A 20,494-nucleotide genomic window follows, 5' to 3' on the forward strand; every position below is an offset into this window, starting at 1 on the left:
ATAAATCCAATCAGAAAGAAGCTAATGCTGTACTTCTACATGTGCATTGATTGTCAAACCTGAAATGGCTCCAACCAATCTTGTAGCGAAACACCACGGCTTTTATTCGATATGAGCAGAGCTCATGGCGTTTGCAAACATCTCTCGACATCGAACTCTAGCCCCCAATTTTGCACACAGCAAAAAAGCCCCACTCAGTTTCCGATGCAAACTATACGTCTCCTCCGGTGGTGGCGCCAGCCTTTCCCTTACCATCACGGGTATGAACCCCCTCACCCTATCCGTAATCGTCTGATCCCGAAAATCGTAGACCTCTGCTGCATTCTCGGCGAACGGTTCCGCAAGCGTCAATACGGAACCGACATGCGCGTTGAGCATAGCCTGACTTTCATGCCCCGTCAAATACCCCAATTGAATGCTCAAGTCGCGGACGGCAGCGCGGTCGCAGCGAGAAGCAGCGAGCAGGGTGCGGATGTAGGGCTCTATGAAATGGTCCGGAAATTCTCGGCTGGCTCCGAAATCAAGGAGCTCGAGTTTGTGAGTTGAGGCGTTGTAGAGGAAATTTGTCCAATTGGGATCGGTCTGCATGAACTTGAACTCTGTGATCTCGCGCAGGCAGAGACGTAGTATCTGGGTGCCGATCCAGTCTCGTTGCTCTTGAGTGAAGTTTTGGACTTTGGTTACACCGGTGCCGTGGAGGAATTCTGCGGTTAGGACTTGTGGGCCAGAGGCTTCGGATATGATAGTTGGTACGTGGAAGACATCTTCTTCATCAGCGAGAAGACCACGAAAGCGTTCGCCCATCTCGGCTTCGCGGACGTAATCGCATTCCCAGGCTAGTTCGGTTCGGGCGTTCGCAATCGTCTTGTCTAGGAAGAGGCCTTTGGGGAGAAGGCGGGACGCGGTGAGAAGTATGGAGAGGTTCGAGAGGTCGCTATCGATGGAGTCGGCGACGCCTGGGTATTGGACCTTCACTGCGACACGCTGGCCTGAGGATTTCAGAATAGCGCTGTGGACTTGGCCAATGGATGCGGCTGCTAGAGGCTTTTCGTCGAAAGAGGAGAAGAGATCGCGCCAATCTGCGCCGAGGTTACTTGCAAGAACTTTGTTACGTTGAGAAGCGGGCATGTAGTCGGCGCTGTCTTGGACTCGTTGCAAAACTTCGTTGATCGGTCCTGGCAGCATTCTCGAATCTTTGGCGAGCATGAGCGATTGTGCAGGGAGTAGTAGGTGGTGACCGACCTTGAAAGCTCATCATCTGCCCCAATTTCAGGGCCGCACCTCGCATCCTGGATAGCTTGGCCACGAGTCTTTCCATATTGCCAGCGCTGAGCATCAAAGACCCAACAGCATCACCACTGCCTCCTGTAGCGCGACGGAGGCTTTCGCCAACTGCCCCAAAAGCCATGGACGTGGCTAGACCTCCGTATTGCCAAAATCTGCCAAACCGAGAAGACGGCACCCGAGATTCTTGCATCCTGTATGGAGGTTTTGTTGGACCTGGTTCAAGGTCTGTTGGTAGCTAGGAAAACGCTGTCAGTCAATCAGTATCCAAATTATGAATATGTCTCGTACGAAACTTGCCTGAGACGGATCCGCGGACCTGGCTTCCGCGTCTTCGGCCATGTCTGTGATTAGGTCGTGCATATCCTCGCTGCTCTTGGCTTGAGAAGGCGTTGAATCTACGATCCCGGCTGGCGGATTTTGAGCTCCGTCTTGACTCTCTTGTCCTGATGTCCGAACACTGGATGAGACCTGGTCCTTCTCATGTAGAGGCTTGCTCGGCTTGGGGTGACCACCCAACATCCTAGCTACCCTTGGACTGTGAAACAACTCGGTGTACGCTTCGTCGGAAAGTCGCTCTTGCTCTGGAACAGCTTGTGCTTGCGGAACGGGCCGTTCTTCATTTTTAGAAGATGCAGAGGAGAAGACATCTTGATTGATTTGAGCATCAGAGACATGCTTATCACTTTCTTGGGCGTCTTCCGTATCCTTTGGCACTGTGACACGCGGCAGAGCTGAATGTACCTGTCCATCTGATGACAAAGGCGTGTAGAAGACATCCCAATCTTGATCTGCTTTCAAATCTAGCTCCTCAGAATGGGCGGGAAGGTGAAAGCTCAACAGCCTGAAATAGGGTCCGCTTTTCTGCCTGCCGTTGTAGGGTTTTAGATTTCTCAGCGATCACAGGATCTGTTCCCTTTTGGATTTGGAATACTCGTTCTGCCTGATAGAGTGGGCTGTAGGCCCTCGTCTGTCTCCTCTCTTCCATCAGCTAACGGGGCTTTCGCGGGTTCTGTTTGCGGCAACTCGTTGTATGAGTCTTTATCTCGCTCTGGCACTTCAGCAGTATCTGCTGGAAGCATTGATCCATCGGGTAGCGGGTATCTTTTCGCCTTTTCTTGCCTCACACCTAGATTAGCATCTGGTGGAGGATCCGCAGCAGCATTCTGGTCTGGTCTTTCGTAGAAATGATCCTGGGAAAGACCATCCTTCTTCACCGATCCCTCGGTTGTCCCAGAAGCCCCATCTTGACTGGGTATGGGCGCACCCTGGGTAGACTTTCTTGGTTGCGAAGCCTGCGTAGAATAATCGGGTTCGGGTCCATTGAAACGTTCTGCCAAAACCGAGGCAGCTTTCACCGTGAGGGTGACTCGGTCAGTCTGTGACTTAACAGCTTTAGCAAGAGAGGATGTCTTGCTGTAAACGTCCAACTGGTGTTGGCGGAGGGCGACATGCTTTGCAGCAACGCCTTGGGAAGCCTTGAATATGGCTGCTATATCAAGGAGGCGTCTTCCGGTCATCGCAGAGCGCTTCCAACGTAATACGGCCTGTATAGCGTCTCCATGGAAATCTCTGCAATCATGAAAATATGCAGTTCATGCAAGCTGTTCGACCATGGTCTCTACTAATTAGTGACGGTCAATAGTGCAGCTTTGCCGACAGCAGACAGAACTTGAAACAGCAAGCGGAGCCGGCGTAGATCATCTCAGGTTCCAACAAGTATAAAAGTATCAACGTCTGTCTGTCAGCACTAGAATTCCAACAACAAATGTTCCTTTGAGCATCTCTCCCTACGCCGTTTCTGATAGCAGCTTGGACTGTGGGCACTCTCATCTCGATGTTGCCGTCTAAACCGTCAGCTTCCTTGCGCACTCGCCATTGCCAGTGCCTTTGAACCGACGCTCGAGGTTCCACTGCTGGGAGAGCGAGCTGGCCTACTCCCTTCACCCATGCGACTACCTAGGAGCGCGTATCTTCCGCAACGAACAGTGCCCTCGCCCCTTGCCTCTTTTCCCCTTCTTCTCGCCTCTACAGCCGCTCTGTTCACTCAACATGCCTTTGCAGCACACGAGGACTCGATAACCCATAAGGATGACAACCACCCACGATCACATAGTGCTTTTGAGGTTGATGTAGGACATAATCTAGAAAGATATGAGCCAGAGTTCGCTGGCGCTGATCGAAGCATCATCGGCAGAGCTGGAGAAGTCATTCCAGCATTGGGGAACAATGCCCCAGGCATCCTGAATATTGGTCAAAGCGCTAGCCAATACTGGACTTTTCCCAGTACAACGTTATTTGGACCCAACTCGCCTCAGACACCTGGCCTTCCATCATACTTCGAGGGGCAAAACGTCTCTGTCACTCCAGATGCCCCAGGCGAAATCGAACTCTACATAAGTCTTACGACTTGCGAGCAGCCGCTTGCGACAGACCCTAATCAAACTGCTGCCCCAGATCAGTTGATGCTCTACGTTTCAACATCTTCCAACAATCAACAGCCTGATCAGAAAAATTGTGATCATGTCGTGCTAATTGTTGGGGGCTTTGGCTGGTTGAACATATCCGTCAAGAATGATGTATATTTTGGGGTCTATGCTCCTGCAAATGAGGGCTATGATGGGGTCTATAACTATCAGCTCACGGCATCTATTGATGGCTTTTATGCCTCTTCATACAGCGACCCCAATGTTAAACTTGTTGATAGCGACACAAATTCCGCGCTCCTCTACACGAACAATACAACCAGTACCACGAATTCCTCAAATTCTACGTTTCAGCAATGGATGAACAGACCACCAGTGTTTAGCTTGTTCGTGCAGAATCAGGACAATCCTTCCATACTCGGCGTGCAGAACTCAGTATGCGGATTGCAAAATCTGGCACAGATCCAAGGTCTCCCAGATGTCGAAACTGTTATGACAGCAGCTGGTGATAGCCTACCAAAACAACAATTCTATGTAAAGAATCTTAACTGGAGCTCGACATATTACGCCGTAGCAGCTATGATTGGCAACTCCACAGACCAAGGGTCCGGCGTCGTGGGTGGTGGAGGCACAGTGTGGAAGCCATCAAATATCACGACCAAGTCTTGTTAGTCCTTCGACATTCACCTGCCCTATTGCTGAATCTAACAGCGTTATTCCAGACGACAATTGCGCCCTTCTCTTCAACCTGCCCTTTTGCACTTCCGTTGCATACGCTGCTCCGGCTAATCCTAATACTTTCAACTCAACAGAACTTCTCGCTCACCACTACGATCAATACGCTCTTGGTATCTATCAAAACTTTACGAACTCACTCCAACAAATTCCGTGCAACACTACATCCTCCGCTCAGTATTCGCTTGCCAGAAACTGTAGCGATTGCGACGCCGCTTACAGACAGTGGCTTTGCGCGGTCACTATACCCAGATGCGAGGATATCTCGAATCCGGCTCCGTACATGCAGCCCAGGGCGGTGAATCATTCATTCATCAACTCATCCTACGCAATTGCTGGGATTAATGGGGACTTGGCATTCAGCCCGCATAACCGCAGTAGGATCTCCTTCAACAGCAGTCGTAACCCCATGATTGATGCTGTAATCCGACCTGGTCCGTATAAGGAGCTGCTACCATGCAAAGACATATGTTATAACCTCATCCGGAGTTGTCCCGCTGCTTTGCAATTCGCATGTCCCTTAGAAGGGCATGGCTTGAATTACAGTTACGGAAGTCCTCATCCCGGGGGTGAGGTTAGGTGGTGCAACAGCCCATGGACGGGCATAAGTGGAGCTGCTGGCCTGAGGGTGACGAAAGTCGTGACGTTCTGTGCAGCTTTGGCTGCGGCGTTCTTGGCCACGACGTTATCAAATGGGTGTAGGATCTAGCCCGCAAACATCAACTTTCGACCGAGACTCTGAGTTTTGGCGGCGCTTCGACTTTCGGATCGGGAGGATATGGTGCAAACACTAGGATGGTCATCACCATCATCAGCAAGGCTTTGCTCTTTGCTCCAGGTTGGTCCCTGTTGTCGACAGATACCTCGCGAATGGTCGAAGTGTGCTCGAGTTCTAGCTTGAGCTACTATTTGTGGGACTACAATGCTGAAGGTTGCCTGCCACCCTTAGTTGTGTCCGGCTTGAAAGTACTCGGGAACTCTACTTTGATCCAAAGCCTGCGTTTGGGGCATTTCCGCACCTAGAGAGCTTCGATTTAGGGACGCTCTTAGGGTTCCAGCCACCCCGATTGCCGCCCGTGGTCCGGGACCTTTCTCCTCCAGGTTGCTCACGACCTTAACGTTACCTCTTCGCTCAACTGGTCATGATTCGCAATATACATGATGAAGTACGATCTTTGCGTTTACAATCATGAGAGATCCTGTCACCTAAGACGTTGGCAATTGATGGATTTGAAATCAAGACTCATCCCGTCCAGCCAATCCTTTAATCCTAGACGTGAAATCAAGTTCCGAGACTTGTGGCAGGATATGTGGAAAGGCAAAGGCAAGCAGGACGGTCATGGGCTACCATTCCGGCCTATAGTGCCTCTGACAGACTCTTTCCTGGACACGAGACTTCCGTCACTGCCGGATTGGCTGGCTGCTAGAGCATTTTAATAATTTGACTCCTCCCTACTCTTGTATAGGCATCGTGCCTTGTACTTCCGAAACCCATACCGTCCAACTTCTCTCATTCAACATCGTCTTCTTTCTTCTCCCTCCCTCTTCCTCCATCTTGCTATCCACTTGAACAATGTCTGTCCCATTGCCCCCAAACGAAAGTCGTGGACCCAGCCTAATCGCTAATCAATGGATCACCGTGTCCATTGCATCATTGCTCGTTTTGTTGCGTGTGTATACTCGAGCATTTCTCCGTAAAGCAGCAGGCGCCGATGACTGGACGATCGTGATTGCTATGGTAAGCTGATCCACAGGAAGTCCCTCCGAGACAGTTGCCCGCTAACGGCATCCTTCAGGGCTTTGCTGTTGCCCAGGGCATCGTCACAACCTTTGGGGTGGACAACGGGTTTGGACGACATATCGAGTACTTACAGCCTGACCAGATCAGGAATGTCCTTCTCATGACTCAAATCCTTGAGGTTCTCTATACTATTGGGACCTTTCTCGTCAGAGTCTCTGTGTGTCTCTTGGTTCTACGTATGGTACCTCCCACACACCGGGAATTCTTCAAGTACACATACATCTTCCTCGCATTCTTCGCCGTCATGAGCACTGCTACTTTGCTGTCCATCCTCCTCGCATGTATCCCGATTCAGGGTACGTGGGACAGGGAAATCAAGGCGCGTTGCATCCCACCCTTAGATTTGACCATCATCGCCAAGACCCAGTGTGGCATGTGGCTCCACATCTTGGAATCTGAATAAACACTGATGCGGACTCAGGTGCCGCGGCCTTGATGGACTTCCTGTGCGTCGGCCTGCCCATATTCTTCCTCCGGAATCTACAGGCGAAACTCGGCCGGAAGATCAGTCTTTTCGTCCTCCTCGGACTTGGCCTCTTGTGAGATGCCACGAGACACCGGTCAAAGCTGCGAGACTGACATCCTAGAAGCACTGCCGCATGCGCGATTCTCAGAGCCACGTCCGTCGACTTCGCAGACAAGGACTTTACCTGTAAGCATTGCGTCTCGTCCAGACCTAAACCAAAAGCATCAAAATCCTGTCTCGATGTTGACACGTCGTCTCTCAGGGCACACCGTGCCCGTGGTGTTCTGGTCTTGCCTCGAACAGAATATCGGCATCATCGTCGCCTCTACCCCCGCCGCCCATCAGCTGTATACCCTCATCCTTCAAAAATACTTCCCCCACTGCGTCAACAACCAGCCCTACCTCCGCTCCCTGGGACTTCGTACCTCGTCCGGTTACGCAAACACGAGCGATGGATCGCACCATTATAAGATACGGCTCGGTAGCCGAGGTAGCCAGAGTATGGGGATGATGTCGAATGCGGGGAGTGGTGGTGGTTGTGGTGGAACGATCTTACCAGGGCCGCCAAGCCCGACAAAGAAGGAACCTAGGACGGATTATGATAAAGCTTTGTTGGATACCAGTCCCAAGTTAGGGCAAGCTGCGAAGCAGGATGAGGAGTCTTCCTATCTAGGTTTATGCTGAGTTCGGCGCAGGAGGTACATAGATAAATTGGAAGGAGGCGTGGAGGGGGAGGCGCCAATGGTTGAAGCTTGAAGCTTGAAGCATCAAATGTTAAATTGACTCATGGTTAAACGTCCTTGTACCAGCATTCGCTGCTCCTCGGTACCGTGTTCCCACACTCTGACCCACCTCGTGCGAAAGCACCTCATTGATGCCTCTTCTTCGTTGCTCTTGCCCTTTAACTCCTGCAGCCCTCAACGGAAACCTCTCCCAAAGAGTCGATTGTTGAGTCTCTCAAGCGCTACAAGCCGTCCACAACCTCAATGCAAAATTGCATCAGTGTAATCAATGACGGCGTAGTGATGGAAGTGCCGTCGCAGACATGACTGAGAGGTTAGAGAGTCTCAGAGACTAGAGATACTCAAGAGAGGAGCCTCGCAGATGACGACGTTCTTGACTGTTACGGCTCAGAGATCAGATAAAATTGGTTGCAGGAAAGCGAAGTTGGAGCCGGTATCGTTCGGAGATTCTTCGAACTCTCGGACAACAAGGGCATATAGCATCACGTCAGGAGCCGTATACCGTATGTTCTTATGCGTGGGTATTTTTCCTTCAATTGAAGATAGACATGGTTGCTCGCTTGCTCAGAGAATCATGCCCATGTCAGAGTAGCATCCATCATGTCGAAACCAGCTTTTCAGTCGCCTCAAGGAGGATGTCCGCTAATGAAGAATTCGAATGTCAGCTTCGTGCCTTTCCCAAGTCGCCCGGTTCAGGACGACAGAAAACAAACTCACCATGATGCTTTTGGAAAACCAACATTGGCCTCAACCTGACGGCCCTCTCTCCGCTGCCTCCAATGTTAATTCCCAACCCCTTCGCCCTCTTCAAAGTGTTATCCCTCCTAGGGCTGTCCCATGCAAGGAATGTGCCCTGGCCCTTCCCACGCAGATTCTGAATCTCGTTGGGATAGCGCTCCGCCAGTCTCTCAAGTCCCGAGTAGAGGTACTCGCCAACTTGGGCAGTGGATTCCACCAGGTTGAGTCTCTCGATTTCCTGAATGATGGCTCTGAAGAGGATGGCTCGGGCTGGATCTCCCATCCAGGTATTGAATTGACGGTATGGTTTATTAGGTCGGAGATCGGGGTTTGCGAAGTAGTAGCCGGCCGTTTGAGCTTTCTTCGAAAACGTGACCATATCCGGTGGGTCGGCCATGTTCCAATGGTCGTGCGCCCAGAACTTCCCCGTCGCACCAACACCAGTCTGTACCTCGTCAACGATGAACATAACGTCGTGTCGTCTTGTGATTTCGCGAAGGCCCCTGAAGAATGTTGGAGAGGCGTGATTGTCTCCGCCTTCGGACTGGACAGGCTCGACTACTACAGCTGCAACAGGATTGTGGAAGGTCTTGATCAGGTCTTCGGTCTCGGCAAGGCAGCGTGCCTCTTCGGCCGCGTTCTCACTTGCATTCTCCGCAAGAGGGTACTTGAGGAGAGGAAATGACGCTTGAGGCCAGTCGAAGGCTGGGATGTCGAGCTTGTGAACTGGTTTGCTGCGAGTAGTAGAAAGACTTCCGAATAGGCGACCATGGAAGGCGGATTTGAAGGAAAGGATTGACATGTGAGGAGAGCCGGGAGACTTATTATTCATGGCCGAGGATATCTCTTCGGCAGAGAATTCAACATCGGCGCCACCACGTTCTTGGCGGCGTTTCCACATGAAAGCGGCCTTGTATGCCACCTCGTTGGCGTCGGAACCTGCCATTGCTGTGAAGACCTGGTCAAGACCTTTTGGTGCAACTTTAAGGACGCCAGTCCGGAGGATTTCTGCCCAGTCGTGCTGGGGGAAATTGCCTAGGGCTGGGCGGTTGATGATTGCGCTGGCCATCTCTGGCGAAGTTGCGGTTGCAAGCAGTGTCGGGTTACTGTAGCCTACTGGTATTGAAGCGATTTGTGCATATACGTCAAGCAAGACGTTCCCATCCAGATCGGCAATGTAATTTCCAAAGCTGTTCTGGTAATTGACCATCATGTTCAGACTTCTCGTATCAAAGACCTTGTCTAAATCCTCGATGGCCTTCTTACTCTCCGGACCGGGAATTGCAGTACGCATGTGTGGTTTGAAAGGTTCGTCAGGAAAGAAAGGTCTCTCAGAGCCCGTCTGCTCAGCTACCTGTGCAGTCGCCATACTGGCCGCGGGTTTCGTCGTTGTTGTGATGGGCCTTATGATAGAGAGACAAGTGAGAGGCCGGAGGCGAGACGATGCCCGAAGGATGGAAGACATGGCTGAGGTTATCCTGGGGTTAAGGAGGCAGAGAGGTGGTGTTGTGATACACTATGGCCTGCTCTGTTTGACCAAATGCGGGGTCGGTTGCAGAGGGTTCAGGTAGAGGGGTTTTGGTTTATGTCCTGTCTTGCGGAATTTTCCAAGATGATTACCTCCTGATGGCAATTGGATGGCAATTGGATGGCAATTGGATTGCAGTCGGATGGACAAGAATACGGGTTACCTAGGTCCAATCCATTCAATATTGACATTTGTGGGACGACTTGGGAGGGTGGGGGCGGGAAGTGAAGGAGCTCGAGGGGCAAAGTTTTGGTGGTTGGAAGTTGGCGCTTAGCAACGGTGGTGACCGCTCTGAAGCTTCCTCATGTTGCACGAGTACTACTGTAGTACCTAAAGTATTAACGTTGCAGGGTTACTCTACCTTATCCGTCGTCTTTTTTGTTACTTAACCCTTCAGCTACCTTGTTCGCTTCTACTTCCTTTTGTCGAGACTTTCAAACGGAACGTATGAGTAGATACAGACTCAGCAGCAAGAAAAATTGATATTTGCAAACGTAACCGAGGCTGGCTGCGAGAAATGCCCCTCCTGCCCGCCTGGTCTATTGTCATTCGGCCTATTTTACAAGGTACCTTCGAGATACCCTGGAAGCTGCTCCCACCATGGCCCAAGTCAACGTCCTTTTGAGGTACGTTGATAGATTCTTACGCGGCCCCATGTACCTCGATATCAGAAAGATGCCTCTGCCCATGGCCACCAAAAAGTCGTTCATGCTCATCATACTCCGGGTCGCTCGGTGTATCTGGAGTGTGGGCATTGCCTGAGATATCAACATCATCTTCGACCGCTCTTGTGGTATCGTTTGAAGTGGATCGGTGTGGGAAAACGTCACGATTGTTTTCTGGCGACACTCCCATTGACTCTATGTAGCTTAGCGATCTATTGGCCTCATAGTTATGTTGATTAACATCATCCATTTCTCCGTTGGAGAAAGACATTGGATCCGGAGGTGTGCCATCGGCTGGGGGCGGTGGCGGCGGCGGCGGCGGCGGCGGACTCTCGGATTTGAGCCGCTTGCTTGGCGTCGCTTCATTGTACTCGAGCTTCATGCTAGCAGGATCCTCATCGTTGACTCTCTTACGCTTGAGTCCCTCGGCTTGCAACAGTTGGTCTGATGGTGTCACAGGTGTTGCTGACTCCAGCTTCGGCTTCTCATATTCCTCGTCATCCGACATTGCCATATCCTGATCCCCATCGCTTTCCTCTTCCTCCTTCTTCACCTCAGCAACCGTTGCCGAAGTAGGTGATGCTGCCGACTCTCCTTCCTTGCTCCTTCGCTCGGCTTTGTTCTTTTCATGCTCTCGTTTCTTGGCAACCGCTTTGTCAAAGTAGTCTTTGACATACTTCTTCACGTGCTTTTCTTGTCGAGACGAAATCTTGGTGGGATCTTCTACCCTATGGTTCTTAAAATCCGAGCTCACAAGCTTCTTCGAAATCTTCGCACGCCGTCTGTTAGCGAACCATCTACGGTGCATCCATCAGTACGGTCTCACCTCTTTCGCGAAACGCTTCAGATCGTCCTTCGGTAGCTTGCCCTTGAATTTGTCCATTACATACTTGATATGTGGAAACAGCTTTGTCTCTATTAGCATCTGCGTAACATTTCACGCCTAGTCATTCTTGGCTTACCGTGTTCTCATATAATTTCTTCTGCTTCTCTTCCCCGTAAGTACGCCACTTTTCTGGGCCACCTTTGGTATCCTTTTTTGCGTTGCCATTGACGGCCTGCGGGGTCGCCGAGGGTGCTGGTTTCTCTTTCGGAGTATTGGCTTTCGCACTCGTGATCTGGTTGATTATGTCTTCAAGCGCTTTGTTTGTAGAAGTAGGTTTAGGAGGGGGGTGGTGGCCGCGCTACCATCGTGGGTCTCTGCCACGTCGTTTTGCCACTCAGATCGTAGTAATACGTCCTGCCGTCGTCATCCTGCGCCGCAAACCAGCCTTCAGGCAACGCACCGAAAGGTCGCGACCGATAGGAACCTCTGGGCCCATTATAGAAACCAGGACCTCGCTGAGGGAAGTTTGACCGTGGGCCATTGGGTGCTGCTGGTCCTTTTGGAGCGTCGATTGATCGTGAGCGTGACCTGGACTTCGATCGTGAACGGGACCTGGAGCGCGCCTTTCGTTCTTCGCGACTTGAATCCCGCCGTCCCGAGCGATTCGTAAATTCCGGGGTGGTGGTAGTCGTGTTGTTTAGTACATCGCGCTTCTTACGAGGTATGCGGTAAGCGACTTCGAGTTTACTCCATGCATCCAAGAGCCCCTGAGCTTGTGAATTCACCATGTCATCGCCACAATCTTTCAAACTCTCGACAGTTGCTTCTATCTTGGAGTCGTTGATCTTGTTTCGTGTTAGAAGAGGGAATTTGCCGAGGATATCGAAGACTTGTAGAACGACGTTGAAGTCCTCTTTCCATAGAATTAGGGTCGAATTGAGGATTTGATACCCATGCATCTTGACGACCCGATTACGCACTCGTTCGTCATCGCAGCGCTGGATTCGACCTAGCAGCTTGACGGCGATCCATTTCTCCCTGCATTGCATTAAGGTGGCCATGACCTTGGTGACGCCATCCTCATCCAGGGATTTGGGTTGGACATTGTTGACGTACTCTTCATCCTCTTCCCCAACCTTCTTCTTGCGGGACTTCTTCGCGACGGCGGTATCCCAACCATCGCCATCTTCGATACCGAGGGCCTCGATTGTTGTATTTGACAATTTAGTTGCACGCTCGGTTTGAGTCTTACCACCGATGAAGCCAGTGCAATTGGGCTCACCACAATAGCAAGGCTGTGGATCAGTACCATACCTATCAACGTTGTAATTGAATACAAGTTCTTCACCGGCTTTGATTTTCCGCTCAGCAAAGATACCCATTCGAAGTTTTTCACCCACCACCCACTTGTCCACGTAACAATTTGGATTACAGGAATGGTTGCAGAATCTCCCCAAGTTGCCTTTCTTAGTGGCATCGACGAATTCACCTTTCGTGAGGGACATGAAGTAGAAATGCTTTATGCCTTCTTCGTCGTATTGGACCATGCGGCGGCGGAAGCGGGCTTCGTCGATGACCTCTCCAATATACTCGTAAATGAAATCATCAGGATTAAGATCTGTATCAGCTCGTAGACCATAACCTTTCTTCTCTGTTTTGAAGACCGTCACGTCTGCGAATTGTCGTCGTTGGAATCTTTGGTTTTGGCACTCAGCTCCACATCCACAATCGCTGACACATTCCATCTTCGTCGCACGATTGATGCAGTCTGAGTCGTTCCCACATGCTGAGTTGGTCTTCGTGAAGCTATCTATACCGAATATTCAGTATGCCTGCACAAACAGGGTTACAAGCATGTGGAGTTGGCTTACCCCACTCCTCTGCGCAGTCGCAATCCATAGAGCCATGCTCCGTAGACCCAATGTACTTCGAGGTGTAGGAACATTGTTCTAGCACCTGGAAGGTATGTCTGGACTCTTCGGTCTTACTCGGGTGATCGTGAAATAAAGGAGCTGGCTTAGATATAATCTTGTGGGAGGTGCTGCGAGCGAGCTTGGGGGGATGACCTGGCTCCAGCTTCACAGTCACTTCGCCACCCACGACCTCCTCATGCTTCTCGCTTGACGTAGAAGGTGACTGCGTAGGTATTTCTGTCTTTATGGGCGATTGTGAAAAGGATTTCATGGAAGTATCCTTAGGTGAGGACCCGTCGCTATTTGTAGCCTCCTCCTTGATCTCTTTCCCCAACCTGCCCGGGGCATCTCCATTCTCCAAATGTAGCTCTTCAACCCTATTCTCCAAGATCTTATGTCTTCTTGATCGTTTGGGTTCCGTCATGGTGGTGGGCCTCGGCATAAGGCGGTACGATGAAAGGAGTGTTGAGGGTGAGGTTGCAATACGGTGAATGATGAATGGCGATTGAAGGGTCGCTGAGGATGATCCCCGCACATGGCAAACACAGGATAGTGATCCAGACTCTACTGACAGGTAACCGCGTTTGTGAGGGCATACGATCTTCTGCAAGCTTCTTTTCTTTCCTTGCTCACATGCCACTGGAGGGAGAGACCGTGATGATACGAATGAAGGACGGGCAATGTTGCCAAGCAAATAACTACAGCCAACTCTGATACATTCACGTGTCGAAAAGAGTGAATGCAGTAGGTAGCTTTGAAAGAACCAGTATTGCTTCCCAGGGCCGTCTCACCAGGTCTCTAGCCCCATTAAATGTAGGTAGATCTCACCCAAATCCCACTGGAGCACACAGCAAAGGCAAACTTTCTATCGCATTCACTGTTCACAGTCCCACAACTTTTCGATCTCTGGTGGTCAGTTCAGTTCACGGGTGAGTTCGTGATGAAGGTGAATTGGGAAACGCTTCGGCTTTTTTGAGATTCACACCTCCTCGGCAAGTACGGCCTAGCAGTTCCAGAATATTGAAATTTATAGAAATTGATTTATTTTCGAAATCTAAATACAGGAACGAGCCGTGTTCATGGCATTTCAAGAAGCGCATAATGGTAGATGCAAGGCAAAGCACCACACACATAGCCAGCGCTGCGCTTCAACTAAGCAACATGGATTTCAGAAGAAGAATAGAGCAAGTGCAATGGCTTCAGAACGATACCTGATAGTACTCATAGCACAGGCAACAATCGCTCGTCTCAATCGCACCGCCTGGCCAAACACTTGACGGATGAGGATGAGGGAGGTACATGGACTAAGACTTAAAGGAAACCACGTTGCATGATGATGATGTGTCTCGATACTGTTGGTCGCGACCATTTTCGCGCATTCTCCCGTGGGGAACCAGTAGTATATAATAATATGACCGAGGGAAGCAGAAATTCTTCAACTTGTAAACACTTTGACGATTCCAACCATGCCATCCTCCATCCTTTGCATCTTCCAGCACGTACATATGGAAGCCATGTACTTTCATTCAGAACGAGGTCGAGGGCTCGAGGGTCTGATCGTTCAAAGCTAGTCAGGGGGGCTTGCAGAGGACTCTCTTCTCCGATTCGGCAGATGGGTTGACCAATCCTACCAAGGCATTGGGATACTTCTTCCGGATACCCTCAAAATCCGACACGCTTCTCGAGGCCGAGTTTGTCCGCGACACATTGAAATGTTCCATGTGTGTTGCTGAGAAAAAGCAACGAAGCAAACGAAGCTTCAAGAAAGGGAAGCTTGCATCGGCCACGTTTCTTAGGCAGAGAATAGCGGCTAAAAATCTAAAAAATCCCGTTGGTACTTGGTCGTGCAGCGACAGAAAGCTACTTACGAGGTAAAGGGAGCTCTCATGGCCAAAGAGCACTTTTTAACTTGCAACATCCTATAATCCGCGTGACCCATTTTCTCTTTAATTCTTCTCTCCTTCTTGTCTCTTTGGCCACGTCTCAGCTTTCCTTCTTTTGGAGTCTATTGAACTTCGCCGTGCCTTGTCACAACAACAGTCGTTACTCCCAATCTTTAATGCACTTTACTTCCATGACCTTTGAGGACAAATCAAACCCTCAATCACTTTCCTTCCAACCGTACTATCCGTAATACTCTTTGAATCTTCATTTCTATTTCCTCAGTTTTGCACCCTCCTGCGCTTTCTACACACGGCTCAGGCCCTATCAAACCACAATCAAACCACAATCATTATTCGCAATGGCTGCTATGGAGCAGCCTTTTGGCGATAACGAAGTAGTAAGTGACCCTACAAGCCCCTCAGATTCCTGTTGCTGTTCCATCATGTCCTCATACGCTGACCTGCTGTGGTATGTTCTGAGACTAATGTGGGACAGCGTTACTTTCTCGCTGAGATCCTCAAGAGCTCTTCGATAAATCCTCTTGACCTAATGAACCTCATTCAAGAAAGAGGTATTCAGCCTAGCTGGTACGAGATAGCATTGCCAAATGGTGCGCAGGGAATGGACCGTGAAGAGTTGGCAGGGGCTGAATATCTTGCTTACAGGTCGCTCCGTCTCCTCATGCATAGTAGTCTGGCAACACCTCCTAGCAAACGCCCGCGTTCGATTCACGGTCCCTGTCCAACCTATGGTCGCTTTCGAACAACCGTCCCCGCAGAGTGCTTCGAAGCCAAAGACAAAGCGTCCAGCTCCCGGCGAAAACGTTCCCTCAGTAGCGGACCGAGTGATACAGCCATTCAACTTTCCTCCAGTAAACACTTCGAGCGATCCTGCCACTGGTCAAGGCGCTACAGCTTCGATTTCTGGGGGACCACCGAAGAAGAAGCGAGGACGTCCAAGTAAGGCAGAATACGAAGCCAAGGTTGCAGAAGCTGCAGCGCGCGGAGAAGAATATCAACCCCTTCCAAAGAGGAAGAAGACCCCGCGACCATCACTACAGGGTGCGCCAAACCAGGGCATGGCCTCCCCTAGCATGACCGAGGTTGGCGCTGCAGGCGAAGGTTCTACTGGCAAGGAGAAAGCTCAAAAGCCGGGAGTAGCACCTGAAGAGGCAAGCAGTCTAGCTTCTGAGCCTTCTGCTAGGAGTCTTGCTCTTGAGGCAACAGCGCGTGCTGCGGATCAGATGCGAATCGACGAGGGCAAACCCGTCAAAAGCACTATTCCCGAGACCCAGGTTTCGGAGGTCGAGGCCCGGGAGAGACTTTCCGCTGATATGCGAGAGCATGCAGAGCCTACTGCGCCAGATACTGTTCAGAGCACTATGACACTCCAGCACGACTTCACACCACAGAACGACTTCATATCATACCAGGGGCCAATAAGAGACCCAGCAACAACAGGATAACAGCAAGTTCTATGAGAAAGAGGCGGGAGCGACTATTCGGGGTCAACGACTTTCCACGACACTATGCATTTTATGCGGACCGAAATAAGATAGCGGCTATTGTCCTGCAACTTTGAGCGTAAGACAACACACTCATAAATATCAGCGTTGGCGGCTATCCATCTAGCATTTCGTTCGGTTTTCTGCCTCGACCCTTCACACGGCCAATTTACTTTAACGTCTTGGAATACGCTTATGTATGGCCTTACGACGCTCACGGCTATCAAGCCTCGACAGACCATTTCTTTCTTTTCTCTCGATGCATGAAACCCCAAATTCTGCAGCCATTAAAAGGGTTTCTTTCGCAGCTTTTACATAGATTAGACACCTTTTTGACCTGCACTGTATAATTAGAAATAATCGAATCTCACGAGAGCTTGGGCCTGATTGTCACAGAACAGCAGAAAGTGTGTCCATCGGAAGGAAGATATTTGTCCGCAAAACAAGGCCTAACGGTTCAACATGAATAGGTGTCGATTTGACGAAAAGCTCTTAATCTGCCTACTGGATCAACAGCCTGATGAGAAGCTACGGAGAGGTGGCCCGTAGAAAACATCGCGGGTATGAAATCCCAGTGCTCAAGCGAGAAAGATGGTTCTCTGAAAAAGTCCTGTCAATGCTTGCCTTCGCGAACGCAAAAATCCAAGCCAATCAGGACCCTTCTTCGTTAGCAGCTTTTAAAGGATCTATTCCGGGTATACGCTATGAACCACGCAATCAATGTATCCATGCCAAAGCGCCTTGCATAGTGGTCCAAACCCATCAGTCTCTTGATCCTGGACCTGATCATCCTGTGTCATCATCATCGGCAGTACCATCTCTCCTACATCTGGATCAGCATGCTCGCCCAGTAGGTTCAGAGAGTCTCGTTACATACGGAATATATCTCGCTCCCGCATCCTCAATGTTTTGCTTGACGTCATCTGGTAACTGTAGCAAGGAGAAATGTCAGCATTGCTCGTAATCCTCTCTTACTGTTGAGCTATAGATTTCCTGCCTTTGCCTCTAGCCTGCCCCACAAGACCAGGGGCTCCGACGCTTTTTTATGCTCCCACTCACCGTTCCAACGACCTTGACAGCATAGACCCCACTTACACAGCCCTCCAACCTCTGCCATCTAGCCACCCAGCTAGTTGTGGGATCCGCGAGCGTAATTAGTCCCTCAAAGACTTGCGATGTGCATTCTTGAACGGCGTCGGAGGAGTTGGCGAGACCTAGGAAAGACTCGCAGTTCGGGCAGCCGTCACGTAGGAAGCGCTAGAAACACGCGGTCTTCAGTATAGTTTCTCACTGAGGGTAGAAGTAGTGCCTCGTTCCAGACGGACAAGGGACCTAGCCGAGCGTAGTGAACTCACAGCATGGGTTTGAACGATAGAACAGACCATACAAGCACGAAGGTAGCGTTGTTGCGACCCTGGAACGAAGGCGGATGACATTATGAAGGTTTAAATTCTCCCACGCAAAACGTGGTTCATCAAGAATTAAGGTGTCGCTCACCGTAGGGAGTAAGAGGCTGAAAGGAGAAGGAGAGCACGCCTGCAAAGGGTTAGCGGCATTTAACCGAAGAATATCCGATCTAGAGTACAAGAATGGTGGAAGACTGGGTCTCGGAGTTGCTCGTTATTGTAAAACTTATCCACTTCTTAATCTATAAAATTGGCTTACTTCAGACCATCCATTCTTACGAGTATCACAACCTCACAAAATGGCTCCGAAAGACGAGTCCGCCGAGCTGAAAGCAAAGGGCAACAAATACTTTGCGAGCCATGAATGGCTGAATGCTATAGATTCCTACACAAAAGCTATAGAGATGTACGACCAAGATCCATCCTATTACTGCAATAGAGCGCAGGTTATTTCGCCCAGAATCGCAGACTTGTTGGACTTTCTTCGCTCACGTGAATGATTCTCAGGCCAATATCAAACTCGAGCAGTATGGCTATGCCATCACTGACGCAACCAAAGCCATCGAGCTTGATTCAGGCTACGCCAAAGTATGTGATGTTTCTCATCGAGAAAGAAAGTGACAGTTACTGATCATTACAGGCATATTATCGGAGAGCAGTCGCCAACACCGCCATCCTCAACTCCCGTGCCGCCGTCAAAGATTTCAAAGCCGTCGTGAGATTAGAGCCGAGCAATAAAGATGCGAAGCTCAAGCTTGCAGAATGCGAAAAAATGGTCAAGAGGGTGGAATTCTTGAGGGCGATCGAAGTTGGGGACCCACCATCTGCATTCGAGGGACTGGACATAGATTCTATGGTCGTAGATCCGAGTTACGATGGAGCTAAGCTGGGGAAGGAAATGACGCAAGAATTCATCGATGACACGATCTCGAGATTCAAGAATGGCAAGAAGTTGCACCGGAAGTACGTCTACCAAATAATAGCAGCGGTGAGGAAGATCGTCTATGATGAACCGACAATGGTGGAGATGGAGGTGCACAAAGGACATCAATTAACCGTCTGCGGAGATACCCATGGTCAATTCTTCGACTTGATGGAGCTATTCAGGCTCAACGGCTTTCCTACCGAATCCCACTACTACCTCTTCAACGGCGACTTTGTCGATCGAGGCTCTTGGTCCACGGAAATCGCTCTCCTTCTCTACGCGTACAAATGGTTACATCCCAAGGCTTTCTTCCTAAATCGTGGCAACCACGAGACGGACGACATGAACAGGGTATATGGATTCGAAGGCGAATGCAAAGCCAAGTACTCAGAACGAGTGTTCAAATTATTCTCAGAGTCATTTTCTGCTTTACCTCTTGCGACTCTGATCGGCAAAAAGTTCTTCACACTACACGGTGGTCTGTTCTCTGATGACAAGATCTCACTTGACGACGTTCGGAAACTCAATAGACATCAGCAACGGCAACCTGGACAACAAGGCCTAATGATGGAGATGCTTTGGACAGATCCACAGCCCATGCCTGGTCGGGGCCCTAGCAAGAGAGGCGTGGGCTTGCAATTTGGTCCGGATGTCACCAAGAGGTTTTGCGAGGCGAACGGTCTAGAAGCTGTCATCCGAAGCCACGAGGTCCGAATGGAAGGGTATGAGGTGGAGCATGATGGACACTGCATTACAGTCTTTTCAGCACCCAAGTACTGCGATAGTACCGAGAACAAAGGAGCATATATCAACATTGGGCCGGAGCACAAGCTCGAATTCCACAAATTTGATGCCGTTCCGCATCCTGATATAAAGCCCATGGTATGTCATTCTGTCGATTGCTGCCTTCCGAGTAAAACTGACAGTGCCCCAACAGGCATATGCCCAAAGCTCACTTATGTCCATGATGTAGATGGTATATCCTACAACATATGGAGCACTGGTTGGTATCATCATCGTTAGCGAATCTGCATCAAAATTTGGCGTTCCATCTTGCATAACTGGTGGTTGGAGTAGATATGAGTGGATCATGCATTCGAGATGTAAAACTTACACGACATCACGGATACCAATAGAATTATCAATCATAGGATTCCACTCTCAGCTATGATTTCAGTGCCAAAAGCTCCTTAAGCCCACATTGCCCAGAACCAATGTCTCGAATACTCGGCATCTTCAAGGTTGGAAGAGTTCATGCCCGTCCTCTGCGGCAACTAAACCCAGCCATTGCCCTTTCCCCTTCACCCTCCAACTAACTCCACCGTCCTTCCCAACCCACTGGCTCAGTGCACCCACAACAGCAGCTGCATCTTCCCTTGGAACCCTTATCCACACGTCTCTGCCCTCATGTTTGAGAAAGTCAATCGGGATAGCTGTCCCCGTGATTCCGAGAAACTGACTGAGAGCAGAGGTGAGGTGCGCTCGAGCTGTGAGAATGTCTATAGGGGGCGAGTTGGAAATTGGAAGCGGGTTGCTGGAGGACAGGAGGACGAGGTGGAGGTATGTGAATGGTGGATTGCGGATGGTAATCCTTCCTTTTGGCGGTAGTGGTTCGGCCTCTAAGACAGATGCCATTGCTGAGTACAAATG

General features: G+C 50.2%; 12 protein-coding genes across 12 annotated transcripts; 5 read left to right on the plus strand and 7 right to left on the minus strand.

Annotated features, from left to right (window-relative positions):
- Nucleotides 1-102: 102 nt before the first annotated feature.
- On the minus strand, nucleotides 103-1,318 carry HO173_000371 (uncharacterized protein; the record flags this gene model as incomplete). The annotated part of the gene is made up of 2 exons (XM_037302321.1): nucleotides 103-1,193; nucleotides 1,243-1,318. The coding sequence occupies 2 exons, from the start codon at nucleotides 1,316-1,318 to the stop codon at nucleotides 103-105; spliced, it is 1,167 nt and encodes a 388-aa protein (XP_037170900.1).
- Nucleotides 1,319-1,536: 218 nt separating this feature from the next.
- On the minus strand, nucleotides 1,537-2,036 carry HO173_000372 (uncharacterized protein; the record flags this gene model as incomplete). The annotated part of the gene is made up of 2 exons (XM_037302322.1): nucleotides 1,537-1,969; nucleotides 2,029-2,036. 2 exons carry the CDS (start codon nucleotides 2,034-2,036, stop codon nucleotides 1,537-1,539), a joined length of 441 nt encoding a protein of 146 aa, XP_037170901.1.
- Nucleotides 2,037-2,177: 141 nt separating this feature from the next.
- HO173_000373 (uncharacterized protein) lies at nucleotides 2,178-2,804 on the minus strand (the record flags this gene model as incomplete). The annotated part of the gene is made up of 1 exon (XM_037302323.1): nucleotides 2,178-2,804. One exon carries the CDS (start codon nucleotides 2,802-2,804, stop codon nucleotides 2,178-2,180), a length of 627 nt encoding a protein of 208 aa, XP_037170902.1.
- Nucleotides 2,805-3,233: 429 nt separating this feature from the next.
- On the plus strand, nucleotides 3,234-5,154 carry HO173_000374 (uncharacterized protein; the record flags this gene model as incomplete). The annotated part of the gene is made up of 2 exons (XM_037302324.1): nucleotides 3,234-4,377; nucleotides 4,433-5,154. 2 exons carry the CDS (start codon nucleotides 3,234-3,236, stop codon nucleotides 5,152-5,154), a joined length of 1,866 nt encoding a protein of 621 aa, XP_037170903.1.
- Nucleotides 5,155-6,018: 864 nt separating this feature from the next.
- Nucleotides 6,019-6,649, plus strand: HO173_000375 (uncharacterized protein; the record flags this gene model as incomplete). The annotated part of the gene is made up of 2 exons (XM_037302325.1): nucleotides 6,019-6,183; nucleotides 6,242-6,649. 2 exons carry the CDS (start codon nucleotides 6,019-6,021, stop codon nucleotides 6,647-6,649), a joined length of 573 nt encoding a protein of 190 aa, XP_037170904.1.
- A 32-nt stretch (nucleotides 6,650-6,681) lies between these two features.
- On the plus strand, nucleotides 6,682-7,396 carry HO173_000376 (uncharacterized protein; the record flags this gene model as incomplete). The annotated part of the gene is made up of 3 exons (XM_037302326.1): nucleotides 6,682-6,785; nucleotides 6,837-6,898; nucleotides 6,975-7,396. The coding sequence occupies 3 exons, from the start codon at nucleotides 6,682-6,684 to the stop codon at nucleotides 7,394-7,396; spliced, it is 588 nt and encodes a 195-aa protein (XP_037170905.1).
- A 657-nt stretch (nucleotides 7,397-8,053) lies between these two features.
- HO173_000377 (uncharacterized protein) lies at nucleotides 8,054-9,562 on the minus strand (the record flags this gene model as incomplete). Its single annotated transcript, XM_037302327.1, has 2 exons — nucleotides 8,054-8,097; nucleotides 8,173-9,562. 2 exons carry the CDS (start codon nucleotides 9,560-9,562, stop codon nucleotides 8,054-8,056), a joined length of 1,434 nt encoding a protein of 477 aa, XP_037170906.1.
- An 801-nt stretch (nucleotides 9,563-10,363) lies between these two features.
- On the minus strand, nucleotides 10,364-11,311 carry HO173_000378 (uncharacterized protein; the record flags this gene model as incomplete). Its single annotated transcript, XM_037302328.1, has 2 exons — nucleotides 10,364-11,155; nucleotides 11,213-11,311. The coding sequence occupies 2 exons, from the start codon at nucleotides 11,309-11,311 to the stop codon at nucleotides 10,364-10,366; spliced, it is 891 nt and encodes a 296-aa protein (XP_037170907.1).
- A 236-nt stretch (nucleotides 11,312-11,547) lies between these two features.
- Nucleotides 11,548-13,549, minus strand: HO173_000379 (uncharacterized protein; the record flags this gene model as incomplete). The annotated part of the gene is made up of 2 exons (XM_037302329.1): nucleotides 11,548-13,022; nucleotides 13,084-13,549. 2 exons carry the CDS (start codon nucleotides 13,547-13,549, stop codon nucleotides 11,548-11,550), a joined length of 1,941 nt encoding a protein of 646 aa, XP_037170908.1.
- Nucleotides 13,550-15,367: 1,818 nt separating this feature from the next.
- HO173_000380 (uncharacterized protein) lies at nucleotides 15,368-16,474 on the plus strand (the record flags this gene model as incomplete). The annotated part of the gene is made up of 3 exons (XM_037302330.1): nucleotides 15,368-15,406; nucleotides 15,505-15,619; nucleotides 15,675-16,474. The coding sequence occupies 3 exons, from the start codon at nucleotides 15,368-15,370 to the stop codon at nucleotides 16,472-16,474; spliced, it is 954 nt and encodes a 317-aa protein (XP_037170909.1).
- Nucleotides 16,475-17,299: 825 nt separating this feature from the next.
- HO173_000381 (uncharacterized protein) lies at nucleotides 17,300-17,949 on the minus strand (the record flags this gene model as incomplete). The annotated part of the gene is made up of 4 exons (XM_037302331.1): nucleotides 17,300-17,336; nucleotides 17,391-17,443; nucleotides 17,573-17,770; nucleotides 17,869-17,949. 4 exons carry the CDS (start codon nucleotides 17,947-17,949, stop codon nucleotides 17,300-17,302), a joined length of 369 nt encoding a protein of 122 aa, XP_037170910.1.
- A 269-nt stretch (nucleotides 17,950-18,218) lies between these two features.
- Nucleotides 18,219-19,817, plus strand: HO173_000382 (uncharacterized protein; the record flags this gene model as incomplete). Its single annotated transcript, XM_037302332.1, has 4 exons — nucleotides 18,219-18,365; nucleotides 18,427-18,507; nucleotides 18,560-19,726; nucleotides 19,782-19,817. The coding sequence occupies 4 exons, from the start codon at nucleotides 18,219-18,221 to the stop codon at nucleotides 19,815-19,817; spliced, it is 1,431 nt and encodes a 476-aa protein (XP_037170911.1).
- Nucleotides 19,818-20,494: the final 677 nt, after the last annotated feature.

This window comes from Letharia columbiana, assembly GCF_014066305.1.
Source record: "Letharia columbiana isolate WasteWater2 chromosome Unknown Sc0000000_s0, whole genome shotgun sequence".
In the NCBI taxonomy this organism is placed as follows: Eukaryota; Fungi; Ascomycota; class Lecanoromycetes; order Lecanorales; family Parmeliaceae; genus Letharia; species Letharia columbiana.